The sequence below is a fragment of the Poecilia reticulata genome, chromosome 7 (genome assembly GCF_904066995.2).
Source record: "Poecilia reticulata chromosome 7, P_reticulata-male-v2, whole genome shotgun sequence".
Taxonomy (NCBI): Eukaryota; Metazoa; Chordata; class Actinopteri; order Cyprinodontiformes; family Poeciliidae; genus Poecilia; species Poecilia reticulata.
This window is the reverse complement of record NC_088836.1, coordinates 20,759,901-20,779,796: the sequence shown is the minus strand read 5'-3', so window position 1 is coordinate 20,779,796 and position 19,896 is coordinate 20,759,901. Positions and strand designations below refer to the sequence as shown.

The following is a 19,896-nucleotide window of genomic DNA, read 5'->3' as shown; positions in this document are numbered from 1 at the left end:
CTCCTACTCTCCCATGAAGGCATCTCAGCCTTTTTCCTTGACAAACTGTCTCAGTAGCTCTAAGAAATTAAAGAAGGCAACAGGGGTTTCTCTCTAGCTGACTCGGATGAAACAATTCTTTCGAATCTCAGCCGGGATCACATCGCAATATAATAGCTGATATATTAAAAGGTTGAGTTGAGTCATGGGACATTAACGAGTTGATCATAAGAAAATTGTCTTTTTGTAATGAAAAATCTTGTCTTTCTCAGGAAAACTTGCAGATAAAACGGTGTAAGAAGTAAATCAAGGAACAGGCTTTAGGAACAGTGATGGTAGGTGATATTAACAAGAAATCGAATTAGACTGCAGTGTGGAGCAGCCTGTCTTGGTGAAAGCAGAATTTCACATATCTCACTTGTTCTTATGGTTCTTGTTCCTCTTCTTATAGGACTGGGGGGGTTTGGTGGGTTTCTTTTCTTTTTTGACTTCTGTCTTCTCAAATTGTCTGCCAGGTCTTGGGCTGTAGCCCTAAAGAAAATAAGACATGAGCACACATGCCTTGTGACAAACATTTCACAAGGCAATTTGCACAATATGTTGATGCAGATGTCAAACATTTGAGACATAATCTTTAACTCAATCTTTCATCAAGTTTGGAGATTTACACACAAAATCCTAAATTATAATCTAAGCTCACCAAACTCACTTTATAATACCTTACAAATGATGATTACCATTGCAACACAATCATTGTTACAATTGCTTTACACATTAATTTCATAATCATTGCAGGACAGCGTCTTAGTTCAACTGCACAACAAAGTAATCAATGCTACAGCAATAGCGCTAACATAAAATGCCCAGCTTTCTCCGTTTGCACATGCACTCTTTGTGAAATACTGCAGGCCACAATCAATCTCAAGGCCTCAGCTGTACGTTTCCGAATGAAAACAATAAACTCCCTGCAAGGTGCAATTAGAAAGAACAGTGTGATTAACCTAAAGGAGGAATCGAAAGCTTCACAACTGAAGGCAGCCTAATGCTGCACTGGCTGATTGATTGGATACATTTTGGTCTCAGACAACATCAGAAACCTAAAAGAAAACTTGTGCTGATTTATTTTCCAAATGCCAGGCTGAATATAAAGTTGATTCCCCCCACCGTCTGATGGAACATTCAGTGGACATCCTTGTTTATTTCAGGGGAATTATGCAGAAGTAAATTTTCCAAAAACGATTTCAGACCGAGTGGGGTGAGCATTAGCAAATAAAATTGTCTTTGCACAGCGAGTCTCTGTTGGGAATCATTGGACAGTGCTTTTCTGAAAATAAATGAAAAGCTGATACAAAATTTCATATTGCACCGGCAGCAGCCTTTGCAGTCAAACTGCTCTTTGCAAATGTAATGGGTACAGTTTAGAAAAGCACAAACCTGAATTACGGTTTTAAAAAAAAAAAGCTGCTTGCAATTCTATGCTGTGGCTTTATACACTCACTGGCAAACTGTTGTCAGCTCATCTTCCTTCAGTCTTCTTCTTCAGAAACAACATTACTGTTTCTTCAGAAATAGTAATGTTGTTTGAGACCATTAAATGTGACAATTTTATTCAATCAAACATGTGTCTCATAGGAACGGATCATGCTGATTGCAGATATTTCAGTGGTTCCTGGTAATGGCGACTGTGGTTAAAATAGGTCAGCTTGTAAATATTAATCTACCTACAGTATCATTCAGTATTGCACACAAAAAAACTGGGACCACAACTAGGCACAAGGCATACAGATCCAGGTATATATATATATATATATATATATATATATATATATATATATATTATTTTATTTTATTTATTTATTTATTTCTCCTTTCCTCAAGAACCTCTCATGGTATAAAATACACGGTGTCTAAAAGTGGGACACAAAGAGAAACAGAAACATGATGAAAGTTCAAAGACATTTGAGCCCACATGAGCGGTTCTTTGAAGTATAGCACAAAGTTGGGAATAGTTCCAGATGACCAACTATCTCCTTTACAAGCTCCAGAACTCAATAGCTCCATGATTAAAGCCAGTCGAGTCTATTGATTGAAAAGGCAGGAGAAAACGTCCTGAACCTCTCTCCTCCCCAGTCTCCGCTCCTCCGTCTATGAAAGTGGCGGAAAACCCTGACCATGTCCAGGCAATTTGGGTGAAGTGGGCCTGTCCTGTTGCACTCAGTGACTCTGGCCATGCTCTGTTACCTCATCTCATCAGCTGCGAAAGTATTTGTGCTTGTAGCTCCTGAGAAAGTGGCCACGAGTTAAATTGAGTTACCTGCTCGGAGATGGTTTCATTTTCCACGGATGGCCCCGGAGATTCTTGATGGAACCGCAAACTGCTCATCACCCAACATGTCCCCGAGTGTCTGTCTGAGCAGAGAGCAGTGACATAGTGGCAGCGTGGCTCAGGTGGCGCAGAAAGGTTTGCTGACGGATCTATCACAGTTTCCCAAAGTTGGAGGGCAGACATATAAGAAACACATTGATATTCCCATCAGTCATCTGTGTGAAACGGCCGCTTTTTTTTCCACCTTCATGCTATGTTTTTTTTTTTTCTTACAAACTTTCACTTAAGTCTTCTTTTCAGCTTTAATTGTAATTAAAATTAAACATTTTCAGCTGCATGTTGGATGAGTAAAATTCAAAAATTCCAAAAATAATGAATAATTTTATACCTATAATTTACATATGACACCCATTTTATGTGTGTGATTTTTATTGACAGCACCGGTCACAAAGCTAAGTGCACTTATCTTTAATGTCACTAAACTTGATATATACAGTTTTTAATATGCAGTTTATTTTTATATTCTTATTTTTTACTCATACATATTTATATTTGGTCTAACTGGACTCCGAGTACATAATTTCATTTCACCTCATGTACTATAGGTGCTATGAATGACAACAAAGAACCTTACATACCCATAATATTTGGAAGAATGTAATTTAGCAAGTTTTAAAAAAAAACGAACACACACTTCTTCTAACCATCAACAGTCCATCCATCCATCCATTTTCTTTACACCCTTGTCCCTCAGTGGGGTCGGGAGGGTTGCTGGTGCCTATCTCCAGCTAACGTTCTGGGCGAGAGGCGGGGTACACCCTGGACAGGTCGCCAGTCTGTCGCAGGGCAACACAGAGACACACAGGACAAACAACCAGGCACACACACACTCACACCTAGGGGCAATTTGGAGAGGCCAATTAACCTGACAATCATATTTTTGGACTTTGGGAGGAAACCAGAGTACCTGGAGAAAACCCACGCATGCACAGGGAGAACATGCAAACTCCATGCAGAGAGACCGGGGCTGGGAATCGAACCCAGAACCTTCTTGCTGCAAGGCAACAGCTCTACCAGCTGCGCCACTGTGCAGCCCACCATCAACAGTCTTCTGGTTTAATTCTTGCACCAATCTTCTTATCAGCATTGGTAGAGCTCATTTAAACTGGTTAGTTGGCAGAGTTTGCTTTTTGTTTTTGTTTTTTAAAGCACAGCCATATATTTACAGCAGGTTTCAGGTGCAACTTGTTTAAGAAGCTCAGTATTAGCACACGCTTTACATTACAAAACAAATTATTGATGTGTATTAAGAGATTATTGTATTTTTGCAACAAAGTTATAACCATCTAGCTGTTGATACAGGATAAAGTACAACAAATGAAGGTTACAGTCCTTTTTAATTATTATATGTATTTTGTGCAGTTCACCAGCACCGCAAAACAGTCCTTTCAGCGCCACAATACTTAACTGTTCATAAAATGTTGTTAGGTCTTATAGCCTCTTTTTCCCTCCTCCCAACATGCTTCATGTCATCGTGACCCAAGGAGCTCATTCTACGTCTTGTCTGATCATAAAAGAAGATACTTGGCAGGTCCATGTTTGGCAGCAGCAAATTTCAGTCAAGCTTGAAGGTGTTGCTTTTGGAACAGATGCGTCTTTCTTGGTCTGCAGGTGACAGTTTGCCCCGAAAAACTGAACATTTGATACAGCTGGGTGCTTCAGCGGGACAACGGTCTCAAATAAAACAGTAAATCTGTTTTATTTGGATAAAGTCACATAGGGTTCTATAGGGGCCCTGATCTATAAATATGCTATGAGCAATGCTTAAAAATTGGGTACAAGGCAAGACGCCAGGCAGTTTAAACAAGCTCTACCATTTTCTGTCAAATATCCGGCTGGAGTTATGCCAGATGTGCATTGATGGCTATAAAAAGTGTGTAGCTTCTCTGCAATTTACTAAGGGGTAGCATTCCAAAAAAATTGTTGGGATTGTAAGTATATATTTGACCCCATGTCGTTGTTATACTATGTAAATTAGGGAAAATTCTAATCTAACATGTACACCCGATTGGTTTTTTCAGTTGTAAAAATGGATTGTTTTATAACCATTTCAACGTGAAAATAGAACGATTCGAATGCCTCATTAAACACCTCAAATTAATATGGCATTCATAGACGAAGTATGTAAACTTTAGACTAGAACCACACGTTTTCTAAAATATGTGAATATACTTTAAGTTTTATGAACAGGAAACAGAAACGTGATTAATGTTTTGACTGTGACCACAAGGCAGAAGATTATAAGCAGGGAAGAGAGGTGTAAACAACCAACAGGAGATAAAGAATCCACAGGATAAATGTAAAAAGGGAAGCGAAAATGATTAGAGGAGAAGAAGAAGACAGGCGACAAAGATGAAAACAGAGAAAAGATTTCCTAGATGAGCAGGGAGGAGGGAAAGGAGACTAGACTAGCCATGTGAACGGACAGAAGAGCAGGAGATAAAAATAAGAGGAATGTAAGTATGAAGGAGATGAGAGGATAACAGATAAAAGAGCAGGGAAAGAGTTGACAGCCTTCCACCCCACAGTCACGTCACACAATTTACTATGTTCTGGTCCATAATGTTTTATGGCACGAGCACTGATAGCACAGTAGTCAGTAGCGATCTCATTTCACAAGCCATATCCTTCAGTAATGTGAACACAAAGGGAGAGGCAGGGCCATTAGCAGCGTCCAGCGCTCATCTACTGCCGCTAATGCATAATTGGCTTCCATGGAAGGAAGCAAGAAAGGATAAACAGCAAGCAATCATATTAACTCCTGTGAATCCTAATTGAAATCCGTTAACAATCAACAGAGATAATAGAGGCTAAAGAGATGTGGGGCAGTCCGTACCCCGAGCCCTCTGCTCTGCATGCCGCTATAGATGAGCTGATAAATGTGAAATCATGAGCTCGGATTCTAATCAAGAGTTACGCTCGTGGCTCGTGGGTCATGTAAAAGCCAGAAAACAAACATTTGAACATCTACATCAGATTTTACTCCTTGTCTGAGATTTCAATCATTATTTTTATTATTTCTGGCTGGAGAGCCGAGGCAGATAACTCGGCTCTGCAGGCAAGATGCAGTTTGTACATATTGAATACCGTAGCACTTCCAATAAAAAAATGTAATAATTGCCAAGATTGTAGAACTAAGATTATTATGTAAATACCTGATAGTAACAGCTTGTAATAACATTGTTACAATGGCGTACTTGCTTCCATCAAGAACTTAATAATAGCCAATACTTTGGCAATAACACAGAACTACAGAGATAACTCATTGATTAATAGTTTGAGGGCTGACATAGTTTGATGGTAAAATCTCAAACTCTGCTAACATTTACCTGACAGAGAACTGTTGCACAATACATCAATACATTTCCCAATTGTGTCTAGGTGATTATTATGGCCATTGCATATAAATTGCTATAGAAAAGTCTTTGTAATTTCAATGTCATCTAATGTCTATGAATTGCAATATCACCACATATTGAAACAGAAACAGTTGAGTCATCACTTTGCAGGCCTGAGTCACAAAGAAGAAGAATGTTGGCTTCAAATTTGAAGAAGAAAAAAAAATCAAGAACTGCATCTTTACCATTTGGTTCTTGCTGCTTTCATGCTCAATTTTTCTAAAATGCATATTTTAATGTTTATTATAAAAAAATATTAGCAACTGAATAGCTGCTGTAATATCAGTAAGCTCAGTCCCCCATTATCCAAATGTTACTTTTGGAACATTGATGCCATACGTCCTGTTACTAAGTGTCGATGAAGAAATTATCTCAAGAAGTACCTACAACTACCTATAACAGCTGATCAGATCATCACACTGGTGTCATTCTTAGGATTCTAAATATATTTCTATTTGAAAATGTAATGAAGTTTTACACCTCAGACTGATTTTAATACTAACATGGAAAGGTTATTTATGGCTGGGGTGCTCATTCATCCCGTGGCTCTTCTTGAACCTACATAATCAGTGAGTTGTGATGCATCTTGGGAGAATTCCAAGATGGTTTTGAGTTAAATCTCAGTGACAAAAAGCTCTCTCTGTACGAGGGGTCGTACAGTTGAACTAAAACTGATATCTGATTGACCTCACTTCACATTTAAAGTGAAGCAGGTCCTTAAAAAGCACCAGTTCTGGAGTATTGTGTACTGTATTTTCCGGACTATAAGCCGCACCCATCCATCCATCCATTTTCTTTACACCCTTGTTCCTTAGTCGGGTCGGGAGGGTTGCTGGTGCCTATCTCCAGCTAACATTCCGGGCGAGAGGCGGGGTCACCCTGGACAGGCCGCCAGTCTGTCGCAGGGCAACACAGAGACATATAAGCCGCACCCCCAAATAAAAAAAATTAAATTAAATTAAAAAAAAAACAGTAAACATACACGTATAAGCCACACCAGACTATAAGCCGCAGATATCTCTGCGGCTCCAGGTTTTCCACAACGATGCAGCAGCAGCAGAGGGGGGTGGACACCCAACATTTGAGTCATAACAGGTCAATTGAATATCACATTTATTATGGTTGAAAAAGAAAAAGTTGCCAAGTTTAGATTTAATTGAACTGATTATGAGGGTGTATGAGTTTGAAGAGAAAAATCTTCTGTCTTCTACAAGCATATGCTACATGAAAATGGGCGCTTTCTTCTTCTTCTGCTTCATTAGATTTCAACGGCAGCTTGCATCCATTATTTCCATTATTGTTGCACTAGTGCCATCTATTACATCCTAATAGCTATACCTTAAATTCTCATAATGATCCCAGTATTATTTAAAAAACGAAAAATCTTCTTTTTCCCCTCAATGAAATTTGAGAACATTCTAAAATTTCAATTCCCTATTAAAATCTGATTCAGTTTTAATGGGCAATTTCTTCTTTTATTTCCAATTTTGACTTCCAATAATTCACTTCCTGCTCAAGAGCCCCCTGGTGGTTGAAGAAAAATGCACATATAAGCCGCACCGAACTATAAGTAGCATGGTTCGAAGCACAGGAAAAAAGTAGCAGCTTATAGACCGGAAAATACGGTAATTGGTATTTTTAAGTTATCTCATGGTATTTGGTTTAGTTTTATATTTTAACATCTGAGTATGTGTTCTTTTTTGTTGTTGTTTTTTTATTTTTACTTTATCGTTTCTGTTAATACCAGTTGCTATTTTGGTATTGAGATATTACCAGATTCTCAGACAAGATTCTCAGACTTCATAGTACTACCATATTTTTTAAAAGCTGTTACTCAGTAGCTAACATAACATTACAACCTTTTTCTGCCAGTTCATTGCATTCCAAGTATTGTATTACTTAAACAATATTAGTACATTGTTATATTTCTATTACCAAGTTATTACTCAGTTGTTACTAAGCTGTTACAAACCTTTCTTTGAGGTAATTATTACATCCACCATTCAAACCCATAGATTAATATTAAGTTTACTAGCCTCTGCAATACTAACATTATGTGTGAATAAGTGCAGGATGTACCCATCCTCTCAGTCATTAATGGCTGCAGATAGTTGCTATTCATTCTGAAACCTCCCCAGATTAACCAAGTATGGAAAATGGATGGAGGGAAGAAAACTTGACTCCTTTGGAAACCAAGTACAAATAATTAAGACATGATGTAAAATGTAAGATGATGATCATGCAAGACTTTTACAAAGTATTGTAGCTATTGCAGGGGGGGAAGACCACCAGTCACAGGGCTATTTTATATTTATACTGCCGTTGGGTCTAAACTTTGATTTTAATCCATGGGTTTGATATTCTTTTGCAAGCTCTTTCAGTTATTAAATCTTGCTGCTATGCATTAATTTAGTGTGTTTGTTATCTCTGCTCTTTACTCCTAGTGTTTCATTGTTGCAATATTTGAAATAAAACAGCTCACTAAATCATTATGACTCAAATTGAGCCTTAAACCACTAGATGGTGTGGTTGTCTCTTCTCATTTACTGTACTAAGCAGCACATTCATGAGCTGGACTTGAGTGAAGAAACTGGAGATGGAATCATATTGTGTTTCAGTCTAGAGTGCAATGTGTGCCACAAATATTATGCAACATATACAGACCAAAATCCATTCAGGATTCGGGGGCTTGAGGGGTTGGATTTTCTCAGATAATGCAATGCAATCAACATGAATGCAGAGCATGTGGTGCTACTGAGCAGTGATTTGTGACAAGCAAACAATCACATGCTGCTTGAAACTCCCTTTAGTTTTTTGTTTTTTAGAACAAATGCTCATCCAGACTGAAAATTGACTGAGGGAAGGAAGAGAAAAACAACTAAGCCGAGTGAATCTTTATCCAGACACCGACTCATTCATATTTTAAACTCTGGCTGCAAGCCCTGCTGACAAAACACTGCAGAAAGAAAAAAAAAAAGAATAAGAGCTTAACAAATGTGCACATGATCAGGTTCAAAGGTTCACAATGGGCAGAGAGCGGTTGTGGTGATGTCACACCTCCAGGGGCTGCAAAGCTGCTGCGGAGTTGCAAAAAGGATATCTGAAATGACCAAAGATGTTTTTCTACATATTTCTCAGCTAACCTTTCTGAAGTTAGTTCATAAAATAATATGCTTCGATATATTTACACCTTTTTTTTTTCCTCCTAAAGATATGTTTTCAGTATTTTGTGTTTTTATCTCATGGTGTTTGCCTTTTTTTTTTCTGACACCTCCCTGTCATGTCATTTGCCAGTAAAGAGAAAAGCTGAAAGGAAAAGCTTGTTTTCTAAATTGTAAACAGTATTTTCAAACAAATAAAAAACATAATAACATAGCAAGTCTCTCCGCGTGATTTTGTTCTACAAAAAGAACTCTTTGTGCATCTAAGAGCGTAAAAGTTTATGGAATCGACTGTGTGCTTTGCCGTTTCTCAAGGGCGAGATAAGAGCAAGCATTTCCCTGTGCTACAGACTATATTTTTCCCCCCAACCTCCCTCTCTCTTCTGCAGCAGATGGTTAAAAGAAAATCGCTTTCTGCTGGAGGCGGGATGCAGCTAGGTCAGGATTTAAGCTTGGAAGTCCACTCTGAACCTGACTGACTGGGACTGCTCTGCATACAACTGAGTCTAATCAAATATATGAGGAGGAGGAAGGCCGGATTTGCGAAGCTGCTTGATGCAAAGATACTGATTAGATTAGGGATTTTTCAGAACAGCAGGCTGGAGTTACACCATAGAGCCCATCAACACACACATAGGCAGGAAGACGCAGAAGCAAACGGGGCCTTGCAAAAGATCTGCAGTGCAACCCAAAAATGAAAGAGGAGGAAGGATCTGTTGATGCTAAAAATCCAAGTAAACCTTTTTCAGACAGAATACACAATGTCCTGCGAAATCCTTTAAGCTCTTTGAACTGTTCCATATTGTGTCCCTCTGCAACCACAGCCTTCAATGCATTTTATTAGGATTTGTTGTGATAAACCAAAACAAAGTAGTGGATACTTGAGAGGAGGTAGGAAAATTAGTTTTTTTTTTTAAATATATAATAACAGCCAATGAGGAAATAATATTAACCATTTTAAACGTAATAAAGCCAATAATATAATAACTTGCCAATAGCGTAGCGAAGTTTTTGAGCCAGTAACCCGGGGACATTCTGCCAATTACATAATGAGTGATATAAGAAATGCATAAAATAATGTAATCTTACATAAATAGGCCTGCATTTGGTGGAAAGCTTTTTTTTTTCAGTTTCAGTGAACATTTATTATCAGAAGTAGATTTAGTAGATTACATATTTGTCATGTTCAGGCATCTCCCTTATTGTAGTTTTAGGAACAAGTTAAAGCATTATTTGTTTTACAAATGCAAGAAGATTATTAGTGTCTTATAAATCTCATGCACACCAAGATATTTTATTAATTACTAAAAAGTGCATTTGGTAGTTTGATCACAAAAGTGGTTATGTGACCTACATGCCTATGCTCAACATTAACCAGCAAATAATGTAATATCTCAATAACATCCTTGACATAATGTCCAAGGCTTTTTTACATTAAAAAGTGGTCAAAATGAACTATTGCCAGATTTTAGTATTAAGATTTTCTTGTTTTCTTTTCTAGTTTATATAAATCTTGCTACATCTCAGGTTTCATATCGTTCCCTGTCCCTAAAAGGAGCATCTCCACTCCATGAAGATGCCGCCAGCTTCATTCACATTGGGGATGGTGTGTTAAACATGCAGTGTTACATTCCTTTGACACATTGCATTTAGGCAAAATGCTCAAGTTTAGTCTCCTTGGAGCTGGCAGCTTCGGCCATGTGTTTACTGTGATCCCTGCATGGTTTGATGCAAACTTTGAATTTGTTTGGGTTTTTTTTTTTTTGTCTGTGAATAGAGCTGTAGATATCTGCACCTCCTCCACATGATGTAATCAGCAACCACAACAGCAGGTTCGGCAACAAGTTGTTTTTTTTCCCACATCAGGACTAACAGACTAAAAACCTCTTTTGTCCCCCATGCTATCCAACGTTTCAACTCCTCATAAACAAGAGGAGGGGCAGCGGACGCATTAGAGGGATAGAGGATATGGCAGAGAGCATTAGAGCAATAGGCACTTAAGACTATTAAAACCGGAAGATATCTGTGCCACAGCAGAATATGTGTGCAATAAACTGTTACTGTTTGTCTGTTTATTTGTTTTCATGTATTAGTACATGTGTATTTATGCATATATGTATGTATGCATATTTATCATGGCGCTTTATTTCAGCTAGAATCTTAATATCTCAGCAGTTACCTCATTAAAAGGTTATCCATCTGATTTATACTTAAAGGGGCTGAATATGAACACACTGCACACCTTTTGCTTTTGTTATTGGCTACAAAGCTGAAAATCACAAATCATTATTTTTCCACCTCACAATTATGTGCACTTTTTTGTTGGACTATGACGTAAAATGTAAATCAAACACACTTTGCAAGATTGCTACAGGCGACCAACACAAAAAAAACAAGAGCTACAACTGACTAAAGAACACACAAAAATGCAAATACTTCTTTATAAACTTGCAATTAGATTTATCTTTGAAGACAATGAGACACAATTAAATGCAAAAAGAACATCGTTTCAGCCAATACTGAAAACAATAAGGTGGAGAAACATTGTGTCAACATTAGCACTCCAACCTGTGTGAGAACAGAAGATGTTTCCCTTTGAAAGCTGCAAACAAATACAATTATTGACATTTCTCTGGCATGATTATAGACCCGTTCTAAAAGCATCGTGTGAAGAAGCATGAATCATTACAAGCTTCTGCAGATAAACATTCTGCTTTAAAGGGTTTATGTGACCCAGTTACATACAGAGAAACACACTCACAGCTTACTGGAGCAATCTATTCAACAAACGCCACTGTTACGTAACGCCTGCAAACAATAAATGAAACATAAATATTTTAAAAGATGTCCAGAAAAAGGTTTGGTAAAAGGAAACGGAAACTAACTTGGAAAAAAAGTAAAAACAAAAAACATGTTATACTCCCATGTAACCACAACACCTACCAGTAATGCCTGTTTAAAAAAAATAATAATAATTTTTTAAAAAAAGCCTTTTTAACATGTCTCGAATGCACTTGTGTGGGTGAATATCTTCCATGTTGTTGCAAAGCTGATGACTAGCCTGGGGACAAGATTGTGTGCAATGCCACAATGCCAAAACATGTGCATTGCTTTAAACACAAATGCATCCAAATGTTGCTTTTTTCTTCTTCTTTTTTTTAAAACCGCTAATCCTTTCTCCAACAGGGACTTTTTTTTTTCTCTCTCTCCAAACCGAAATCTGACTTAAGGCTTAAATTTAGCATTCCCATGGTCCCTTGCAATTGCCTCCATAACCCAGGCCCAACTCCAGAGAAGTGAACCCCCATCCAGGAGATCCCAATTCTCCTTGTGAACGAGTGAGTGGGAGTGAGTCGGAGCCGCGGGCGCTCGTGAAGAAGGGAGGTGGAGGGTTAGCGCTGGCGGTGAGGAGGTGGATGCTGGGAGGCAAAGCTAATTTGCTGTGACAGAAATCAGAGCTGTCAGGACCACCATGACCAAGCAGCATGGACAGCATAGATCCAGTGAAAATCCACAGCTATGGAAAAAGAGGAATGTTGGCGACCCAGAAAGAGGGGGGGAGAAGAAACAGGGATGTGGTGCAGAAGATACTGGGGAGCATGTCTGAGTGTGCATGGAAAGAGGGAAGGAAGGATTTACCCATTCAGGACCACAAAAACGGGGGGGGGGAGGGGGGGATTGAATGCACTAGAGTTTACTCTGCAGTCATAGTGCTGTCCCATAACTCAGACATTTAGGAGAAAACCAACAGAGTGAGAGTCACACACTAAATTTCTGCCCCCTAGAGAGCACTGGTGAAAGGTTACCAGGATAATTCATCTAAAATTCATGAGAAAAAAACTCCTGGGCTCTACTAAGCTACTCTAAGCAAAACACTGAAAAATTTAATGGAAAATAATATAATAGAAAGGAAAGAAGAAAAAAAAGAGAGCCTCAGAGAAGGGCAGCCACTGGCATCATTACTTAATGATGAGAGGGGAAGACTCTAAATGACAGGGAGGAAAAGAGGAGGGATTGTGGGAGATTAAGTGAGCTTGGTGCCGTTTGTAAAACACTGCAAAGCACCACAGGATGTTTGTCGACTGGCACTCCTATTCAGGATGAAGAGAAAGTCGGCAGGGAGACCCTAAACTTGGCTGCAGAGAAAGCGAGAGGGAAGAACATTATCCCCTGAGCGGCGCGGAGTCTGAGCAGAGGATCCAAGAAGGAGATAAGGATTAAGCTGCAGTGTTGTGCGTCTTCATTAATGGGATACAAGTTTGAAAAAGGAGACTGAGAAGAAGAAGAAAAAGAAGAAAAAAAAACTTGAAAGTTGGAGGTTAGTGCTGTTAGGCGGTTTATTTTGGGATTTGGGATTCTGGTTTCCTTCTTTCATGTTTTGGAGAAAAGAATTGAATCAAACAAGTAAGTCAAAATACTCACTCATTTGGAACTTTTTACCCTTTGACCTCTGCATCCAAACATACCGTTTGCATAGGGGAAAACTGTCTGAGCTTCAATTTATTTGTTTGTGCAACTGAGAAGAAAGGACTGCAGAAGGTAACGCCTGTCAATATTCTTTTACATATGTTAACGCCAAACCTTCCTTTATAGTTACAAATGTATTTACCACCCTAGTAAAGCCCTTTCATAGCTCTTACTCTTACACTATTGGACCAACCAAACTTGTAATTTTAGTACATTTGGTCAATGGGAAAAATCCCACAAAAACCAATTGCTAATAGAAAATCACTAAGTGCTCTCCTTTAATGTTCCACAAGGTTTCAGAATACATAGAGAGGAATTATTTACAGTTCATCTTCAATTACGGGTGTTAAATTTCAGTCTGCGATGGCTAATGTCCTGCAACATGTTAACATGTTTCAGAGCTCTAGCAAACTCAAATAAAATGGTTGAATTAACTCAAGTTGTACTTATAATAACCTAATTATTTGCTTCATATGTGCTGAAGCAGAAAGACATCTAAAAGCTGCAGGACACAACTGCAAATCAGAGATCCTCCAACTTACTTAATGCATAAGATCCTTTGAAACATATTCATCCTTTGTTTCACACACGACCAATTCTGAGTGTTTGTTGCAGAAAAGTCTAATCTTGGCCTCATCTGAACAACAAACACTTACTTTCAGCTAAACGCAAAGTAGAGTTTTTTTTTCTTGGGATGCTGCCCGAACAAATGGCCAGCGTGTAGATTATGTCTGAAGGATGTTTGAGACCTGTTGAACACAAGATGGCATTTGTTGGTTCAGTTCTCAAAAACAAACTTTTTTTTTTTACCTCCCTTTTCATTCAAAGTGGCAACATAAATCCTTTACTTAGTATGCATTGATACTCAAAATGGATAATGTCTTTGCACTACCAAAGAAGCCGGTAGGTACAGTCTTCCTTATTTCTGCCACAGGGAGTAGAGGCAATCAGACTCAAGGAAGATATATAGAGCACATAGATTACCTGGTTTGCAAACAGCCAGTAACATGTCAAGTAGAATTGCACCTTGGTATTTCAGCTTGCCAAGTTGATTTTTTTCCCCCCAAATATTTTAGATATGCTCCAAGACATCTGTGGATAGGCAAGTTTTCCGTGAATAATTTGGAGTCACGTTCCACAGGTAAATCTGCGACTAATAAAATCGGCGAACACTGAACCAAGAAGAGGTGGGGATGCGACGTAAATGGCTCCTTGTCCAACACGGCAACCAGTGGCTGCAGAAATTAATACCACTGGACAGAAAAGAGTCGTGACTTACTGGAAGGCTAAATAAAGTCTAAACAATAGCTAAACAAGAATATCTGAATATCAGACTAAAGGCTGGGTTTTCCAAAAGTATTCAGGGTGAGAATTATGCTACTGCAATATTATGTAGAATTTTTGTAAAGTTTTTCACAAAATTAACAAGAAGTTCCACAAATATGTTTATTTCTGTAGTTTAATTTTATTGATAAAAAAAAATCATATAGGGATTTATTCAGTGAAAAGTAATGAATAAAAGGGTGTTTTGATGATTAATCGTTTGAGTCACTCATCAAAGACAAAAAAGGGGAAATTTCTCATCAAAGCTTACCAGGTGTATTTTTAACTTCAAAGAAAATAATCCTACTGAAATTCCCTAAAGCTTTGGTTAAAATGTGAGCTTCATTTTTATGACAAAGTAATGAAAACCTAAATAAAGTACCCATTAACAGATAAATTTATATATACTCGGAGTCCGTGATTGCTTAAAAAATGCCTTCATAAAAAAAAAAGCCTAAGGCAATCCTTCTTTCATGCAAAGTGATTTTTTAGGCACAAATTGTCTCTTTTCCTCACCTGTCATTTGAGTTAGTAGAAGACCTTGTGAGGTAGTTTTCCCATATCTCTGCGAAGATGTCATATTTTGCAAATAAAATAGCCCCCGTCTAATATTCTTGCCTTTTTTCCACTTGATTATCATCTAGCCAGACGGAGCCAGAGGAGATTCAAGAATTTAAAGGATCCGACTCCCTGAATCATGACCTCTGCACACTTTCAAGTCCTTTTCCTCCTGCTGTTCTGCGTCCTCCACAGCTCTGAGCAGACCTGCCCTTCTAAATGCCTCTGCATGTCTGACACAGTGAGATGTAGCTCTGTTGGTCTGCACAAACCCCCTCAATCCCTGCCCTCCTTTCCCGCCAACCTTGACCTCAGCCACAACCACATCACCTGGCTGGATCCGGTCACCTTAACCATGACGCCCAGACTGGAAAAGCTCTGGATGGCCCACAATGAAATCCGTACATTGAGTCATAACTTGTTTCGTAATGTGTCTGGCCTCAGACTGCTGGACCTGTCTTCCAACAGGCTTCAGATGGTGGAGCAACACTACTTCCACGGGCTGTGGAGGCTGGAGGAGCTCCGTCTCTTCAACAACAGGATCACACAAGTGGAGGGCAGCTCGCTGAGCGGTCTGAGCAGCTTGAAAAAGGTTTACTTCAGCTTCAACCAGATCACACACTTCCCATTTTTCTCCATCCAGGATCACACTCACCCTTTTCTGGCTATGCTGGACCTTTCGTCCAACCGGATGTCGAGTCTGCCGTGGGAGGAATTGAAAGCTTTGCCACAGTTGGTGCAGCAGGGGCTGTACACTCACAACAACTCACTCATCTGCGACTGCTCCATGTACGCCATGTTTTGGCACTGGAATCTGAGAGAATACAACTCGATCAAAGACTTTACGGATGAGCACACGTGCAACGTTGATGGGGACCCTCGTAGATCCATCCGGTTCTTTCGTGACAAGCGGTTCTTCCGGAACTGCACTGTGGAAAAATCCATCATGCAGCCTGTGACGGTTCTCCTCTCCGACGTGGTGGTCTTCGAGGGCGACAGGGTGCGTCTGGACTGCCAAACATCTCTTAGCAGCACAAACCTCTCGTTTACATGGCTTTCCCCAAGTAGGGGCTTCATCACCCAAAGCAGCATGAATGACACACTTATTAGCATGTTTCCCGATGGCACCTTGGAGATACACGCAACCACGATCAACGACTCGGGTGTGTATCTTTGCACCGCTGTGGACATCAAACAGGCATTGAATGCAACACGTGAGGTGAATGTGACCGTGCTGTTGCCGGCAGCAGAGCCGTTCAACACTGGTTACACAACACTGCTGGGCTGCATGGTGACTTTGGTCCTCATCCTCGCGTACCTCTTCCTGACTCCATGTCGCTGCAGCTTCTGCAAACAGCCTCCGGCGCACTCCAACCAAGGCACCTTGTCGTGCATTTTCTCATCTTTTACAAGAGAACAACCCACCTTGAAGCATGTGGCTTTCATGGAGCATCCAATGGGCGAAGAAAGGATAGAATGGATACCTCAAAGCTGAGGATAGGCCATGTTCTTTGTCAGTAGAAACAGAGATTTGGCTGATCTTATTGTTTGGAAGAGTTAAGATGTCATTTGAGTGTAAATGCAGTAAGGAAAAAGCAAGCTCTCATGTCTCTTTTTCATCTTCAAGAGAGGAGGGAAAAAAATCAATTTTCTGTTCCAATTCTTTTTGTCTCATGACCAGGTAGTCGATATAAAAGTTTCAGCAATGGTTTATTACCCTCACTGTAGAGCTTTTATAAGTCCTACAATTCAGCTAATAACTTATTTTTTGCACCCAGCCACAGATGTATGAAGAGTATTTCTTGTAGGACCAGACTGAATCTGACTCACTTCTCACATAAAGTATTTAGTGTGAATTAAAACTCCCTCAATATGTTCTAGCTGAGTGATTGTGTGAACGGCATGAGTGTAGGTTTTGGTAAGAAAAACAAAATGTTGACTTCTTGATCAGCTGCAGCTCTGATTGATTATTGTACAATGCCTGGGAAAAGTATTTGCACTCTTGATTTTTGTTCACATTTTGTCACATTACAGCCACAAACTTCAATGTATTTTGTTGGAATTTTACATGCTATACCAACACAAAGAGGTGAGGTGAAGTGGAAGGAAAAAGGTGCCTGGTTTTCAAATTTGCTTTTCTTGAGCAGTATCACAATGATAGATTTTTTTTTTTTTTACAAATTAAAAGCTGAAAAGTGTGGCTTACTTTCGTATTTAGCCCATTTTACTCTGAAGCCCCTTAAAAAATAATGTGTTACTTTCAAAAGTAATCCCATATATCGGAGTTAATGGGAAGATGGATAACAGACTTCAGACTGAGGTGGAGGTTCACCTTCCAGCAGGAAAACAACCCTTAATGTAGGGTTACAATTGACTAGTTTAAATTAAGGCAAATTTCTGTATTGCTATGGCCTATTCAAAGTTGTGGAAAAACTTGAGTATTGATATTCACAAATGCTCACCATTAACGCTGATGCTTGAGCTACTTTCCAAAGAGTTTGCAAAAATGACATTCTTAAACTATGCCAAGCTGATAAGAGAAACTTGCAGATGTAACTTACAGGTAGCTGAGTCTTGAGCGCCAAATACACTAATGTTCTCTAATGAATGTTTAATGACTTCCAAGAACCACTGCAATTACTCCTTTTTAATGTAACTTTTATTTTTAGTTTTAATTTTGTAATTGGGGAATTTCAAAGATAGCTGCTTGCAATGAATTGTATTTAGGAGTCTGAGAGTAATGGGGGGCTTATCTGACAACGCATTTTATAGATTACCTTCCACTTGACATCTGCGGACTGCTTAGTGTTGGTCTACCACATAAAATTTAAAAACAAAAACAGACTTTATGGTTGCAATGCCAAAAAAATTTAAAATTCAAAAATCGTATTTGAGAGATGTAAATAGCTGCATGTAGGTCTATGGATCAGTTTGTCCTGAAAACTTTCCCATTTCCCTTTAGCACCTAATTAAGATCTAACTATCATCTTCACTTCCTTGGCTTATCTATTAGAAAACAGAGGTTCCCCCCGGACTAATCCATCATGCATATACATGTCACATTCAAACCTGTTGCATTAATCTGCCAGAAAACAACCCTAAAAATCTCCATCTGTACTCTGCTTATCTGACAAATGGTGAAACAGAGAAATAAGGAGTCTCGACAAACAAAAACCAAGCAGCGACTGGGCTGCTCTTCAAAGACGGCGATGCTTTGATCATGCACAGCCGAGCACTTTGAGCGCAGAGGAACAAACACGAGCACTAAATTTGAACTGAAGTGACAAATTCTTCAAGCAGCTCTGACGCATAGCCAGCGGGGGGCATTACTTTGTATGACTTTTTTTTGTTATTTGTATGTATGGAGGGCTTTTTGTCTGAAATTGATCTCAACATGCTTGAAATGACAAAATTACGCACTACAACGACAGAGATTAAAGCAGCAGAGGATGGACTTTTATATACTTTCATGAAGGCGCACGAGCATGTGGGACAAGAAAAAAATATTATGTTGTTCTTGTAAAAGACTGAAGAGACAGGAAGGCTGATTGAGCATAAAAGAGTGTAGAAAACAACATCCCTTAAATAAAAGTAATCAGTTTGTCCACACCCATGCTGCCATATTTTATTGAGTTTGTATTTTAATCTTGATGCAAACACCGAGTGGGCTGCAGAAGATTGACGGGAATTAGATGTAATCCTTCATGTAAAGTCTAAGAGGTGCTGTCTGTATCTGTGCATCTCACAAAGAAAAACACGCTCTTTGCGTGGGCACCCTGAACAGAAACCCAAGCACAAGAATGGTAATCTATAATGAAACAGTGCATGAAACTGGAACAGAGTGGCTCTCACTGAATCTCAGAAACTCTTTGGGATTAAGTCAAAACTGCCAGATGAGGAGAGCGCTGCATTGTACTTTCTTGTTTCCACTTTTTTTTTTTTTTCAGGTTGGGAAGCAACATTTAAATCCCTCAACAACGATTACACAACATACTGCTTTATGCTAGCGTGATGTAACGTCATGACCGCCTTTTTTGGGGGTGGGGGTTTCATAGCCAGTGCAATAGACACATAAACTGATGTGATGACTCTGGGTTTGGCTTTAGCAGAATAACATGAGGACACACAATCAGGTGCTTTGTTAATTCCTGTATTTTTTAAAAATCCCTCTAATCTGGTTCTGTTCTCTGACATGCACACAGCTGGAGGTTGGATTTATGGTTTCTGATGTGATTTGATGAAAAGCAAAAACACAGATGACTCGATGTGAACATTTCAAAGGTCAAAGGATTATCAGGGGACCGCGTTTATGTAAGACAACAAGAATATAAGATTCCAGGAAGCAGATACAGAAAAGAATGTCATGCAAGTGTGTTTGTGCTGCTTGAACTGTTATTACATGTGATCGCATTCTAACCACACACTTTAATGCAGGGGTGTCAAACTCCAGTCCTGAAGGGCCGCTGTCCTGCAGTTTTTAGATGTGCCACAGGTACAAAACACCTGAATCAAATGGCTTAATTACCTCCTTCTTGTGTAGGTAAGTTCTCCAGAGCCTTGCTAATGACCTAATTATTCTATTCAGGTGTGGTGCAGCAGAGGCACATCTAAAAGTTGCAGGACA

At 39.2% G+C, this 19,896-nt stretch overlaps 2 protein-coding genes across 3 annotated transcripts in view; one reads left to right on the top strand and one right to left on the bottom strand.

The window, feature by feature from the left end:
* Positions 1–19,896, bottom strand: part of LOC103467507 (metabotropic glutamate receptor 7-like) — a 166,336-nt gene that overhangs the window by 141,081 nt on the left and 5,359 nt on the right. The window contains exon 4 of the mRNA XM_008413945.3: positions 398–510. The gene's annotated coding sequence lies outside the window, so the exon portion shown is untranslated. The remainder of the gene's footprint in view (positions 1–397; positions 511–19,896) is intronic.
* LOC103467508 (amphoterin-induced protein 3) lies at positions 12,594–18,881 on the top strand. Of its 2 annotated transcripts, none has more exons than XM_008413948.3 (2): positions 12,594–13,242; positions 15,359–18,881. In XM_008413948.3, the coding sequence occupies exon 2, from the start codon at positions 15,412–15,414 to the stop codon at positions 16,765–16,767; it is 1,356 nt and encodes a 451-aa protein (XP_008412170.1). In that variant the 5' UTR covers positions 12,594–13,242; positions 15,359–15,411; the 3' UTR covers positions 16,768–18,881. The 2 variants fall into 2 exon arrangements, with proteins under 2 accessions (XP_008412170.1, XP_008412169.1); XM_008413947.3 differs by having other exon boundaries at positions 12,594–13,328.

What these genes read in the sequence shown, in the direction of transcription:
- LOC103467508 (XM_008413948.3), top strand. Translation starts at nt 15,412, where the DNA reads ATGACCTCTGCACACTTTCAAGTCCTTTTCCTCCTGCTGTTCTGCGTC.